Raw genomic sequence first — 15465 nt, forward strand, 5'->3', positions numbered from 1 at the left:
CAGGGCTGGGTCCTCCATATGCCCCTACAGAACTACACATCCTTGCAATGGGTGCTGGGGAATGGATTGTGGCCCTGCACTGGACCCCAGCCTCACAATGTCACGGCCCCAAGACCCTGGCCTTGCCCACCCGTCCCGCTGCCGGTGCTTCCTACCCACCTGTGGCCCCATTCCATCAGTCCTGGGTGGGTGCTGCTGAACCAGCCTGTGACAGCTCACCAAAACTCCCTAAGTGGGCCTCCGGTCCAAATAATTGCCCACTGCTGCAATGTGGGCAAGCAATGAATATGCAATGAATGAACCAACAAATAAAGTTCCCTGTGGTCTGGATCTAACCCGTGAGGAGGAGCAAGTCTGACACCCTTGCTTTAAGTAAGCATGCTACTGAGCATCACCTTTTGCTTCTGAGAGGGGAGAGATACGTAGGAAATTTTGTACGATGGTTTTAAACTTTTTATTTTCATAGATCCTAAAATTCCAATTCCTACATTTAAAGAGAATTCTAGAAACAGGCACATCTAAAAAGAAAAAAGCAATATTTAATTTACAATACCCAAGTACAATAAGGACTTATTACATCCAAGTCTTATCTTCAGTTCTTTCCAGTTGAGCCAAAGCCACCCACACCACGTTCAGTGTCATCTAGATTCTGAAAAATATCAAACGTTAGCTTTTTCAGAAAGTTTTAAAACAGTAAAATTGTTCCTATTCTTGCAAAATTCATTTAATTTTCCAGAGCTGATGAGTGATTTATAGCATAAGAGATATAGCGTAAAAGCAATACCTAACTAAAGTACACTTAAAAAAATAAAATTAAAATTCAGTCCAGGAGTAAGTTTTACACTCTTTGATTTTTAGCACACAATACATGTTCAAATACAATGGTTTAACAATAGTCATCTCCAAGAAAAAAAAATGCATCTAAGACATTTTTCTTTCCATCTGTGATATCCATGATGTGCATTAGTGTTAATTGTTAGAGGTGCACCAATAAAGAAAATTGACAGTATTGGCAATTGGCATTTTTTTCCACCAGTGTAGTCTAATGTCGCCAATAAATGCCTCGTGTATGCGTGCAGCCCCATACATGCATGTGGCCTGGAATGCAGCTGAGCAGCTTGGAGAGCAGCATCTAGGCAGTATGAAGGGAGAAGGGGTCTGGGGGAGAGGGGCCCTGGCCCTGGCCCAGGTCTCCATGCTGGGAAGAGGCCAGTGCAACCCCTGGCCCTGAACTCACAGCAGATAGCCCACCCTCACCCTGCAGGTGCTGCCCTGGCTAAGCAGTGTCTGCCCCTACCCCATTTGTTCCCTTGCTGTGGGGGCCTTGATCTGCCCCCTCCATGCCCCTTCTTCCCATAGACTTACCAACTGGATGCTGCTCTGCAAGCTGCCAGGTTGCATATTGGCCATCAGTAGCAGCCAATATGGCTGGTTAATAACTGGATATTGGTATTGGCCAAAAAATCTTCATCAGTGAACCCCTAGTAATTGTTTCAGTGACAGATCTGCATTCCACTTCTGCTCTTCCATGGACAACAGTTATCAACTAGTGTAACTTGTATTTTAGGTAAATGCTGGGCAGAGACACCTACAGTTTGAAGTGCTCTCAAACTGTGTTAAGTTTATTAATGTAGGAATTGAACATACTCCGATTGATCACTGATTTTTTTTTTTAAATGAACTCTTCTCATGCCTGCCCATCCTTCCAAGATATACAAATTTACATATTACTGTTATAGTTACCAGTGTTACCTTGGATAAAAAAGGAAAGTTATAGAGATTCTTTAGTTTGCTTGTGCAGCTATTGATACTACCATGAATCTGAGCTTAAAAATAGTTTTTCATATGCATCTTAAAAGCCAAACAAAATGTTTCATTCCACTAGCTTACCTGAACCTCCTCAAGATCAGGATAGAAGATACGTTCACAGATCAGCTGGGCAATCCTGTCTCCTTTTTTAACTTAAGGAAATTAAGTTGAAGTTGTTTTAATTTGTATTAAGAAAAATAACAATCTCCATTTTAAAATGTCATAAAATAGTAAAGAATTAGCTCTTGATTTGCATCTCAATTAAACAGACTTCAGTAGCAACTCTAAGGTCTAAATTATGATTAATTGGCAATTTAAAGCCATTCAAAATGTCTCAAGTTCACATTAATGACTTAAATAGTTTAAATTAGGCAAAACAGCTTCAGATAGATTCATTTTTCAAACAACCTTTTGCAGATGATGTATTTTCATCTTTTTCCCAAATTAATGTTCCCTAGGCCATCATTCACCATGGGAGGTCTTCATCATTCTTAACTGTTGTCCCAGTTAGGTTCATCATGCTGGAATTTCACTTTTGGTAAACCATGAGAAGCTCTCACTGAACATAAAAAAAGTTAACTCTTGAACAGAGCTCTCACCTCCCTGCCTGGGCTACAATCTATCCTATCCTATCCATTTTACTGGGAGCACAAACCTTTTCATGCTGTCTGGCTGAGGATTTTCCCTACATCTGATTTGCAAATGGTTGCTAGTTGTATGGTAACCATCCATAATTATTCATGAAACTTCTGCATTAAACTTGAGACAAGTAAGGGAAAATGTAGGAGGCTAACTGCAAACACAATTTTTGTCAAATTCTACACATACCTTCAAAAGGTTCCTTGCCAAAATTAAAGAGTACAACACCAACATTTCCTCTGTAATCTTCATCTATAACTCCAGCTGCAATAAAAAAGAGTAAGTGCAATACCTAAATTAGTAGATGAATTTCATAACCTCAGAATAGTATCATTAACATTACTGAAGGATGCAGTTAAAAGTATATACTAAATCCTGGAACATCTAAATGCAAATCTAACTTTACAAACCAAAAAGGCTCATGGTTTTCCTAAAATTTAATATAATATTTCAACAAGTCTTTATCACTGTGCTAATGACATTGGGCCCATATTGCAGAAACTTAATTTTTTTTAATAAAAAAAGGGGATGCCATCTCTCTCTTCTAGATTTGAAAAGGTTTCTAAATACAGGCAGTCCTTGACTTACGTTTTGAATTGCAACATTTCACACTTAAGTTTATAAATTGACACCGTTTTAACTTTACAACTCCAGTTTTGACTTTACAATGCTCGATCCAATGCAACGCCATGCCAGCGAACAAGTTCGCTGCATCGCTCATCTCCTTGGAGAACATCTGTCCAAACTTCCTTGGACATTTTCTTGAAGAGAGCAGCCAAGACTCCAGAAAAACCTGCAGCCAAGACTCCTGAGAAGACTCCAGCCAAGAACCCTTCAAAAAGTACAGTAAAGTCACCTCAAAGAAGTCCTTCCAAATCAATACGATTGCTATTTACAATATAAATACATTAATGTAGCTATAGTACTCATCTATAATTGATCAAGTACAAAATTCTGGGGTATTTTTGTTGAAAATAGGGTATCGGGCCTTGGTTCAGGAACCAATCCCCCATTTATAATAGTGTTTCTTATGGAAAAATTGGTTCCAAGTTAGGTTTTGACTTAAAAACGTGGTTTTCAGGAACCAATTGTTCTGTAAGTCCGAGGACTGCCTGTAGCTTATTAAAACCCAGAATGATCAAGGTAATTGTGGCAAACTTCAGACCCCTTTTGTAGTATTAGCACTCTTCTAGACTGAAGCAGAATTGGTTCTCCTAGTTTGGTCATTTTACTTGAAAAATATTAGCGAATTTACAAAAAGTGTCTTGTATAGAGCAAGAAAGCCCCATGCAGATACCCAGCTAACTGTACTAGCTCTGGGACTAAATGAAAGCAGTAAAGTCCAGTTACTGCATCCTTCACACAGACTGCTTAGCTTCACTGATGACATAAGTTATATTGATTTAACAAGGAGAGACATCTTCCTTGTGATTCTTCATCAGCTGTTTTAATTATTTTGTTAACTGGGGCAATTTATTTCAGAATGAAACCCCTATCAGATTACCGCAGTTTAGGTTTGACTTACTGAAGGAGAGAGGGGGCTACATGGATGGTTACTGCAGATCAGCTTTTGAAACACAGTCCAAATAATCTAATCTGTCCATGCCCAAGAACGATGTTCACTAATATTCAACTGTAAATATTAGAGGTGCACTGATGCATTGGTCCATATCATATTGGCACCAATAAAAGGAAAATTGACATTATTGGCAATCTGCCTTTTTTGGATGATGTGGCTGATCAAATGCCACGTGCACGAGAGCAGCCACAGCATACACATAACTAGGAGTGCAGCCCAGCAGCTTGGAGAGCAACGTCCAGACAGTAAGTTGGGGTGGGGAGAGGAGGAGGAGCAGATCAAGGCCCCCACAGTGAGGGAGGGACTGTGGCACAGGCAGGCACTGCACAGGCAGGGCAGAGCCATGGCTCATCTAGGGGGTGACTCCCAGTGCTGCATGCACCCCAGGGGAGGCATGGGGAACATGTGCCCCCCCTGATCTATGCACAGGGTGAGGGCAGGCTGCATGATGTGTGCTCAGGGCTGCATCAGGCTCTTTCTGGCAGGGGAGCTGGGTGTGCGCTGTGTTCGGGGTGGCCAGAGGCAGGGCGGGCAGTAGCAGTGCTGGGAGTGAGACTATAGTGAATTCTGGGGTGGTTGTAGCCTACTCCATAGCCCCCCTTCCCAGCACTGCTGCCACTCACCCTGTCCACCCCTAGCCCACAGTGGCAGCCCATCCTTGCCCCATGCACAGAGTGGGGAGGTACGTGCCTCCCATGCCTCCTCCGAGGTGCATACAGCAATTGGAGTCGTCCCCCACAACATGCTGTCGCTCCATCCCACGCCCTGCCCCAGTTAATTCTACTCCAAACCACTTGGAACAACCTTAAATTAAAAAGCTATTATCAAAATAGCAATGAAGAAAAGTTTCATGTCAATGTGGATGCTGCACCTAAAAGCTCCCCGGTGTTCAAAAAAGCTTCATGGGAAAAAAACCCCCCAAAACACTCCCACCACTCCTTATCATCAGTTCTGCTGGATTAATACTATCGTCAGCAAGAGACCAAGGATTAGACAAGGCTCCTCCTATAATTAATTTAACTTAGACTAGCTTTCAGTATGACAGAAAAGCTTCAGTTGCAATGAGGATCCTAACGGAATTTGTAATAGAACCAAGGGCAATTTTGGTAAATTCCTACTGTAAACACCAGCCTGCACACAGACTTGCACTGACTTAATAAAAAAAAGCTCCCACCTAGTTAAGTCAGTATAAGCATGTAGAGACAAAGCTTAAGATCCATAACACAATATGGGTAATATATAATACTTGTTTTCTAATTTTCTAGTGATATACTTTATATTATTGTTTCTAGGACCTTCCATCAAAGGATCTAGAACTCCTGCACAAGCATTAAATCCCATAAATATTAAGTGCACAGTGCTAGACAAATAGCTTCTCCTGCTTTAAATTATAGTATATCAGTATCTAGCTAACTGAGTGTGTCAATATTTCACACGTGATACGTGATGGGAAATCTAACCCGGCTGTAAACTGAATCTAGACAAAACTATTTATATTCTCACCTTTATTGAAGTTTAGTTAGATATGTAATTCAGTACATTTGCTGAATGAGGCAATGTGGTTGGCATGCTGAGAGAATGTATATTCTGCACATAAGTAACAAATTCAGATATTATATATGCACACACACAAGTTTGGTGCAAGTATTTAAGGGTGTGTGTGTGTGTGTGTGTGTGTGTGTGTGTGTGTGTGTGTGTGTGTGTGTGTGTACACCTGTAAATACCTGCACCAAACTCATTAGGTTTCTGAACTAGTACTCAGTGTGACATCACAAATGGTCTGGAAGGACTTCTGTCCTGAAAGTGTATGTCAGTCAAAATCTGGACTAGCAACTTCTGTATATTAAAGACAGATAATTAAATGTATTTATTTGACATAATTCATGCTAGTTTTACTCCAAGTAATAAAACTCAAAGCATACTAGTCCCAGTATGTTCTTATTTTTAAAGTCTAACTACTCTGATCTAGACACCCTAGTTACATTTTCACCCACAAAAATCTAAATTATTTAATTGCTCTTTGGCTGATGTCTCTAATGAAATCACAGGGATGATTCCATTCTGTATATTTAAGCTGAACTCAGCTGAAGTACTAGTACTCCGACATTTAAAACTATAACAGTAAACATCCTTTCCACGTAATGCCAAAACCACACTTGAAGTGTTGGTTCACATCATTTTAGAGATGTGTAACTATTCCTAATTTACTTTCTTGATCTACTACCTATTACTAAATATTTTCTGGGAAAATAGACAATCATATAGCTGTACGTACAAGATCCTCATGCTCCACCAGTACACACCAGTGCTCTATGTGAACTGCAGAATCCTATGATAGGAGAGAGACTAAGCCACTGGTTTTTTTTATTAAGTAGTCTTAAGTGTGGGAATCAGTTTATCCTAAAATGATACCAACGTCCAACAAAAATGAGATTTGAATATCTGTATTTGTTCCATGATAAACCAAAACCAAGATGTTATGCTCAATGATGTTCATATTTTGCTTGACAAGGGTAGTTTAATTTTTAATTAACTGGATGGCTCTGATCACCAGCTAAACATCTTTCCTCAGAGTCTCCCAGCTGGGATGGAAAAACTATTAAGTATCCAGGTCTGTAGCCAGAGTAAACAAGCATTAGTTCATTGATTTAAGATGTCCATTCACTTCTGTCTAAAGTTAAATGAGCATCACTGAATTTTTTTTTAGTGCTATTTAAGCTTTTGAATTGCCAAGAGTTAATATAAATAGTCTTACTGTTGCCTTCTTGTTTTAGTGCCAGACTAATTTTTATTGGAAAGGTGAGTCACTGACACCAATGATTTACAGCAGATGAGAATCTGACCTGAAGTATCTTCTGTGCCTTTTAAGATAGGTAAGCATCTTAATGCAATTTCAGTAACTATGGCTCTACCTAATACTGTAACATTTGCTATGAAGTTTGTCACTCAAACATTTTCTTTTAATAATATGTTCCAGCTTCTGATCATTCCCTTCAGCTCTTCCTATGTACACCTGGTATTGTGTGCCATCTACACTTTGGCACTATTCTGTAACACAAGGTGTCTCTCTTTTTGCCAAGCAGTTTCTTGCTGAGTTAATATTTTTACAGGTCTCCAGTAGATACTCTGACACATACCCCTCCTTTTTATTTTAAAAATCATATTTTGTTCACAGCCCAAAGTAGGTACTCAAAAGTATGCACGAAACTGCAACTGAACATTAAGGTAGTTAATACAGTTATTTAGGGCAAAAGCTTACCCTGAATAATTAACTAAATTCAGTACATACCTTGCCTCCTTTGGAAGTGAGCTAGGATACCATTCTCACTATGTCCAGGCCTCCCTTTCCTTGCTCAGTAACCGTTTCATTAAACCTCAAAACATAATTGTCCCATCTATCTGTTCACAGACACTGCTTTTGTGCCTACATATCATCCCTTTCCTCCCTAGAACCAGCTGTAAGTTTTCTGCAGAATGGTGAGGAGATGAAGGTAGAACCACAGTCAATGGTACCATCACTCCCTCAATCCACATACTTTGACTTTTGCAAAGAAGAGTTAGGCAGTATTAATCTCTGCTGAGTACTGTCAACAGGAACGTGGACATGAAGTGACAGCCAAACGCTCTCTAGATATAAGATACAAACAGACTTCGCTTTTGTTGCAGCATCAGTTGCATCTCAGCACAGCTGATCTGACTGATCAGCAGAAAAAGATGGCACTGTAATCATTATATTATAATAAAACATTCACTCACAAGGACAAGTATGCTTATGAGATGCAGATTCCATGAAAACCTATCAATGCCTTTTTTTTCCCCCACATGAGGCGCCACACCAAATGTCAGGACTGTTTTCCACTTACGATGTGTTTTATTAGCTTTTTCAAAATGCTGAACGTAAGGTTGTACAGTTACGCACTCAAGGTTTCATGCCAACTTTCCTATTTCTCAGCTTAACTATGCACCCTTTTTCTGTACCCCAGTGTACATGCAGTGATAATCCTATTTAAAGTTATAGAAAAGAAATGTATTAAATTAGTACAACTTTCTACTTTGCATTACTATGTGTAGCAGATAGCATTCAGGAGAATAACTATATCAGAGGTTCTCAAACTGTGGTCCACGGACCACCACTGGTCCACGAAAGCTCCATTCAGGTGGTCCACAAAAAGGTGATCTAAGGCTAAAGCTGACAAACATTACACCCTTCCTAGAACTTAGCTCAGAAAAACAAGCACATCCATTGCATTAGAAAGGTAAAAGTACTGATATTAAAATATAAGTTGTGCGCTTTTGATTTGTAGAACAAAAGAATGTATTAAGTGGTCTGCTGAGACCCTCAGCAATTTTCAAGTGGCCTGCAAAAAAAGTTTGAGAACCACTGAACTAAATCATATGTTGATGCTGTATCTTCCATGCCAGAGGGAAAAAAGCTCCCTTAAGAGGACAGGCTCAAACTCCCTTGCAGTGTGGAGCATGTCAGTAGCAAAGCAAAACCTTAGTGTCTTCTAAAGATCTTCAGCTGGTATGACGCACTAGTGGTCTCTCCCCACTTACAGAGATTCTGTGACAGCAGCAGCAACTCAGATGGACATAGATATTGATCTTTATATACAAACTATTAGCAGTGTGATAAAACTGAATTTTAGCAAGCAATCCAAATCAATACAGGCATGGACTGTACAGTCCCTCCTCCTTATGTACCAGGCAATTTTTATTATTTAATATACAAGCCTCTGGTAAATTTCACTTCCATGGAGACTTTTCTACTACCTCATGTTTGGAAGAGAAATAGTCTTCACTTTGCATATGCAAACTTACTTGATGCCATTCAGTGTTAACTGAATAACAGAGAACCAAAGTCACTGGTTTTGAACAATGATATGCAACATTTGCTCCTGACTATACTGAAACTGTTTCAATTTGAGACTTAATAGGTAAAGTACTTCAAAGTTTTCACTTTTTTTCCTAGAATAAGTTAATACTAGAAAGATATGGTTAGGTTCAAATATGCCTCTTAAATTCTTGACAGATATAGGACAATGCATCTTAACAATAAAACTAAAATTATCTTGTTGAACAACATTTGCGTTAGGCACCTGGCCTACATATCAATAGTTGTGTTGTATATTACTTCAGACATTACTATTTGTTGTACCTGAAAAATTAATAAAGCAGATGCCCAAAATATGACCCAATTTTTCTTCTTACCTAATCAAAACATTGGTGGACTAGCAAGAAAATGAAAAACCTCAGCTACACAAGATACAGTCCAAAACAGTTTAGAGACTTAAATCTCAGAATGCATCTTATAATTATTCTTAATTAACTAGATGACATAAGACTACCATTTAAAATTAATAATAATTTCAATGTAACCCTTAAGAGTAATGCTGTTAATGAAACTATAGTTCTTACTTTACAACTTAAGTACCTGATCATGATACAAGATAAAAATTTACAAATGTTGTAATGGGAATTTAAAATATCTTACCGCCAACATCTATGAAGTGCTTAGCAGCTAAACCAGAACGTGGAGCTAGAAAATAAGAAAACATTTCCCCCAAATTTAAGAGCCTTTTCAACAGTGAGCTTTTAATATACATTCTATAGAGGGCAGATTGCTTAAAACCATCAACCCTATCATCTTCATAAGCTCTTTTTAGATTCCTTATAAAACCAACGTGTTGTCCTACAAATACTGCAGCAAGTGGTTGCAATATGTTTTAAAATAAATATGTATCAATAGCTTCAGGCTACAGTAAGACTGCAGTTTTTAAACCAACTTGCATGCATCACTGTTTAAAGTAACTAAAATCCTGGTGTTACCCTCAATTATCACTAGAAGAAGGCTATATCAGATGACCATTTAATCATTCACTTTTGAGATTACCATTGAAAACCATTTTCATATTAGACCCAACAAATAAAACACAAAAATGCAATGTATTTTAGTTGCACAAGACATTATTCACAGTTCTATGTAAAACTTAAATCCTGGTGTAACCTGCAGCTAATTAACAGTATTTACGCAATAGGTGCCAATATAAATTAACTATAGGAGAGGCTTTGATTGGCTTCAGGCCTCTTTGTTATGGCCTGTAGCATAATTAGGGGTGGGCAAGCACAGAACCAGCCAGAATGGTGACCTTTGTGGGATAGCTGTATGAATGCTGGACCAGCAGCAGCAACTAGGGATGGCTTGAGTTCACTGTAGTAACAGTTACGAACTTGTTGAATCTCCAGCTCAGGTAATGCTGATATACCTCCCCTCACATATACTCCTAGGTAGGATTTTGCCCTAGGCACAAAACTTGCTAATTACATATATGGCTATAGCTATTAAATTTGGCTTAAGAACTTCACTTCTTAAGCTTTACTTAAGAAAGAGCACTAGGATATGTGTAGTAAGGGAACACTGAAACTCTGGTCACATTTTTATCTTGGGATGGCTGATGGTCTTAATTTTGTTGCATAATTGAGCAAGTTATACCCATATCCCCAAACAGACTCCCTTCCTCCCTGTATGATTATTACATTGTGCCTTTTCGTAGGTTTACAAAGACTTGAAAAAATGGTAGCACAAGCCTCAACTCCCTTAGAGGGACCACTCCTAAACAAGTTATTTTAGTCTATTGTAATTTAATCATTGGCCTTTCTTGACTTTAACAAGAGGATTTTTGTTCTGACTATTGAAACTCTTTAGAGATACAGCAGCAAACTGAAGCAATAACTTACCTCCTTTATCAGCATCTAAGTACCGCAAGTATTTTAAGAGAGAGAATTTGCTATTCCTACCCTGTACTTTGTTTTATAGGAAATGTGTACACAGAAGTTAAAAGTAATTACTTTAGTTTTGAAAACAAAAAAACCCAAGATTGATTAAAATCCTAAGTTCATTTTCCATGTTTATAAACTACAACTAGACTTAATCTGCACACCATAATGGGAATAAACTACTGTATATTAATAGTATGACACTGAACAGTATCAAAATAATTTAACCAGACTAGGTTTGTGTTAAGTTAATGCAGTACCCAGAAATGGCTTGAAAAATGTTTGAAAAAAGGTTACATTATGTGCAACCAATTAAGTAAATTGCCCCTACTTTCTGTGCATGATTTTGAAATAATCAGTTAATTTTCTAAGAGACATCTCTCTTTAATAAGACAGATCAGCAGGTAGAGTCTACAGATGAGAATCCCTTTTCTCTAGGTAAGTCTAGGATGTATAACTGGTACTGGGTGTGCTACTGACATAATCAGGTTCAAAATTTCAGCTGAACATTAGTTGTAAAATATGGTTAGGTCCCTAAATAGATTTGTCCAGAAATGGCTTCTCTCCACAGAAGTGCAACTATGACTTCCCTGTAGTTGCATAATGTAGTATGTAATTAAATTGGGTATTAGCTCTTCAGACTTGTTTATGGACAGCTTGCACAAGAACTCCCTGGAATTCATAGTATTGTATTAATAACTCAAGGTATAACAGATTACAAGAAGTCAGGTAGGTATTTTTAAGTGCTTATCAGCTGTTGAAATGCATTTGATTCTACTACTTAAGTGTACACTTATAACAATTTTATATGCATGTTCTCCAATGGCTCAAATTACTTATCCACTCTTATGGTCAAAATATTTTGTTTTGTCAAGTGATATCAACCAAACTGTCAAGATTTTTCAACAGGAGATACCACAATTAGCAAGTAACCTGTTAATTGTTTTCCTGGGCTTACAGGGATGTTGTTTGAAGAGGAAAATTACAGAAAGGGGGTTTTGGCATAGTAATTGCATCAATTAAAGCTTTTCTGGAAACTAAGTAGCCACTCAAATAGATGTAAAGGTTGCATCTACTTAAAGAAACAGACATTAAAATTAATGAAATTTTGTTGCATGGACTAGGTCCTGTGGCAAGCTACAGGAATAACCATTGCACACTTTTCTTCAGTCTAACTTACCTACTCGGCCATAACATCCAGATGGGAGGGAAATTTGAATATCAGTTTTAACTATAGCCTTTTCCATAGGAGGAATCACACAGTCATAGGCACTAAATTTAAAACAGATGCATGTTAAAATGAAGAACGTTTTAAATATCATCTTTGTAAGTCAATGACCACCCCCACAGAAATCCATAATTAAACCAGGTAAAGATGGGGAAAGAACAACTACTACAGTGTCAGGAGAGATGGATAGTTATGTCAGTCTTAAGTTGGGCAGAAAATGATGCAGGTCACTCAGAAGCATAAGTTTTTGTAGGCTACAGACTGCTTCCTCAAATGCTGACTGGGCTTGGAGAAAATGAGTACTAAATGGAAAGGAATGAAGTCACTGAAACACAAAGGGGGAGAAAAAAAAGAGACTGCTCAGGCGAATATTAGTTATACCGGACTGTCAAATTTATCTGGCCCTGTAAGCCAGATGAGTGATGTGGGGCTGGACCAGACCAGCCCTGCATTCTGGATCTGGAGTGGGTGTAGTGTGCAGCCCAGTTCTGTTCCAGCTATGCTGTGTGGCACCCTGTCTAGCATGGCCTCACAACAGCATGTGACTATTCCAGGCTGTGCTGCACATAGTGGCTACTCTGAGATGGGGGCTGGAGCAGGTGCCATGGGTCACTCTGAGACCCTTCAGGGCCAGCACCAGGGTCCAGATGATTGGGCTGCATCTCTGACGCCCTTGAGTTATATTAACACTATGGTATTACTTTAAGGGCTGGAAAATTGAAAATAAATACTAATAAAGGCCCTGCTACACGTTCAAATTGTAACTGGATAGAAACCAGCTCTGGCTTCGTTACACACTTTCTAGCACTAACTTTAGAGCTAGTTGGCTCTTTTTACAGGTGCTTTGTCATTTTTGTCCTGTGATAATTACTCTGTACCTGCGACTGGTCTACATTTATGGCCCAATTCACCAGTCTTACTGCATGGTTCACCAGTGAATTGTGCCACTTATGCAACATGTAACAGGGGCCTCAGACATGGCAAATCCTGATGCTGGCACTGCTGATGTTGAAATCTCTCAGACTCCAACTATTATAAAACTCAGGCTAACGAATGGGGGGGCATCACCCAGGGCACCAGGAAGGCTGCTCAGTTTGGGGGATGGAAACTGAGAGGCGTGCACCAACGCACAGCCTTGAGCCCAGCTATTGTGTGTAGGTGCCAACGACGTTGTGAAGTGACATACATTGTCACCTGTGCTGATTTTATTCTTAATATCTGCTGTTGTGCTCCTTCTTGCCCGACAAGAAACCTGCTGCAGGTAGACGGTGTGATACAGAGCTCAGTTCCCGTAGCTGCTCACAGCCTCATCCTCCCAGCACAGCGGGGAGAAGAAGGGGGATCCTTAACTTGAGGCGGGGGGTGTCTCACGAGGCGGGGCGGGTTTCACTGGCGGGCCGAGGGGGGAGGCCTGGGCCTGCGGGAGGACCCCCTCCAACCCTTACCTGTACAGGTCGTAGCCGGCAGCACGGGCAGAGCCGCGGGACGGGGTGAACGCGTTCTCTGACAGCTTGGCGAAGCGCAGGCGCATGGCAGCCTCCTCGGGGCCCGCGGCCCTGGGCCGTTTGCTGGGGGATGCGGCGGGCGCTGGTTGCGAGCACGGCATGGCGGGCAGTGAGCGCGGAACAGGGACCGATTCCCGCGCGCGCCGTTCGAGCCACTCGCCCCGCCCCAGTGGTGCAGACCACGCGGTGGGGCCGGGGGAGCCACTTACTTCATGTGCTGCGCGGAGGACCGCGCCCCCCCCCCTCCCGCCGCAGAATGGGCTCTCCCAGCCCCTCCCCCTCCTACTCCCCTGGAGCCCGGGGCCGTGCGCAGAGGCCCTGAGCGACTGCATCCCCCCTCCCCCCGCCCGCAAGGCCCACCCCCGCGCGCGCCCCCGGCTCTTACTGCAGCGCCGGAGGCCCGCGAGCGACCGGGGCAGGCGGGCACCCAGCATGGCGTCTCCCGCGGGCAGGTGGGGCAGGGCTTTTCTGTTGCTAAGCGCGGCCCAGCCTCCCCCTCAGCAGCGGGTGCGCGCCCCGCCCCGCCCGGTACCTTCCCGACCGGAGCGATGAAGCGCGGCGCTAACCACCCTCAGCGGCCTCCTCTCTAGTTCCCGAGGACGAGCGATGGAGCGCGGCAGAGACAGCGCTTCAATGGCGGGGCCGGCCTGCGCGGGGGGAGCGACTCGGCCCGGCCCGCTGCGCTCCAGTGTCAAAGGCAGAAGCAGCCGCCCGCACCCGCGGGACTACGCGCCTCCGTCGCGATCCGGCTCGGCGCTCTCGGCAGGCTGGGACCGCGCGGGGCGCTCCGTGAAACTGCAGCACTAAGATCTCATCCCCCCCGAGCGCCAGACCCGCGCCGACAAAACGTGCCTCTGCCCGCTTTTACCAGGGGCATTTTGGGGGGACGTCCGAAACGGTCGCATGCAGCTAAAAATCGAGCCCTCTTAAGTTTTGTCACCCAAGCCTCTTTTTAGGCAGTAGATTGAAAGGTGTTATGGGAAAAATCCGCAGCAATGTGATTTGGTGGTTCAGGGATGTATTTGGCAGCCGCATTGGTCTGAAACAGCAATGCAAAACTCTAGAACTCGTGGTTCGGAGATGATGCCTTTGATTAGACCAACTAAGACATTGCAAAAAATGTCTATTTCTGCAAGCTTTTGCGCTCACACTTCCTTCCTCGGGTTTGGGAAATTAAAGACAATTCCATCTTCAGCTTCCTCTGCAAAAAATGAAGTGTATTTCCTACCTGTGGGGACTTTTTACCATTTTTAATTTTCCCTGAGCCTGAGGGAAGGTGTGTGAGCCCAAAAGCTTGCTGGAAAAGATTTTTATTTTATTTTATTTTTTATTTTATTTTATTTTATTTTATTTTTTGCAATTTCTTAGTTGTTCAAATAAAAGATACTGTCTCTGAACCAGGAATTACAGAGTTTTGCATTTTTTTTGGTGGTCCTGTCACCTTTTAAAGTAAAGCAGGATGGACTGGTTTGCAATCAAGCAGAATTGATGGAATCATAGAATCCAAGAACATGAGGGTTGGAAGGGACCTCGGGAGGTCGCATCTAGTCAAACCACCTGCTCAGAGCAGGACCAGCCCCAGCAAGATCATCCTAGCCAAAGCTTTATCTAGCCAGATCTTAAAAACCTCACCTTTTTACTACCTCCTAGTATGAAATTTTCCCTAATATCTAACCTAAAATTTTCTTGCTATTTGCTGTTATCAGTTGTGGGAAATAATGTAAAAATATGTCTGGATTTTTTACTGCTATTCGACACTTGATAGTTTGATGTGTTATGTTTGTCAGGAGTCAATATTATTGACCTAAGTGAAGGTAATGCTTAAATATTGAATATTTATACAAACGATTACAAAAGGCATCTACAGATGGGAGTTGATTACAACAACCAAAAAAACAAGTGATGGTATATTTACAGAAGGTTAACAG

At 41.4% G+C, this 15465-nt stretch overlaps 1 protein-coding gene across 2 annotated transcripts; it reads right to left on the reverse strand.

Moving 5' to 3' along the window:
• Positions 1 to 439: 439 nt before the first annotated feature.
• On the reverse strand, positions 440 to 14381 carry DUT (deoxyuridine triphosphatase). 2 transcript variants are annotated; one of them, XM_090028878.1, is made up of 7 exons: positions 14070 to 14381; positions 13478 to 13619; positions 11985 to 12076; positions 9522 to 9566; positions 2638 to 2712; positions 1891 to 1961; positions 440 to 649 (listed from the first exon to the last, which is right to left on the reverse strand). In XM_090028878.1, the coding sequence occupies exons 2-7, from the start codon at positions 13561 to 13563 to the stop codon at positions 593 to 595; spliced, it is 426 nt and encodes a 141-aa protein (XP_089885004.1). In that variant the 5' UTR covers positions 13564 to 13619; positions 14070 to 14381; the 3' UTR covers positions 440 to 592. The 2 variants fall into 2 exon arrangements, with proteins under 2 accessions (XP_089885004.1, XP_089885003.1); XM_090028877.1 differs by lacking the exon at positions 14070 to 14381 and adding an exon at positions 13923 to 14063.
• Between the last annotated feature and the right edge of the window lie 1084 nt (positions 14382 to 15465).

Source organism: Crocodylus siamensis, chromosome 15, assembly GCF_052110815.1.
Source record: "Crocodylus siamensis isolate JL-2025a chromosome 15, ASM5211081v1, whole genome shotgun sequence".
NCBI lineage: Eukaryota > Metazoa > Chordata > Crocodylia > Crocodylidae > Crocodylus > Crocodylus siamensis.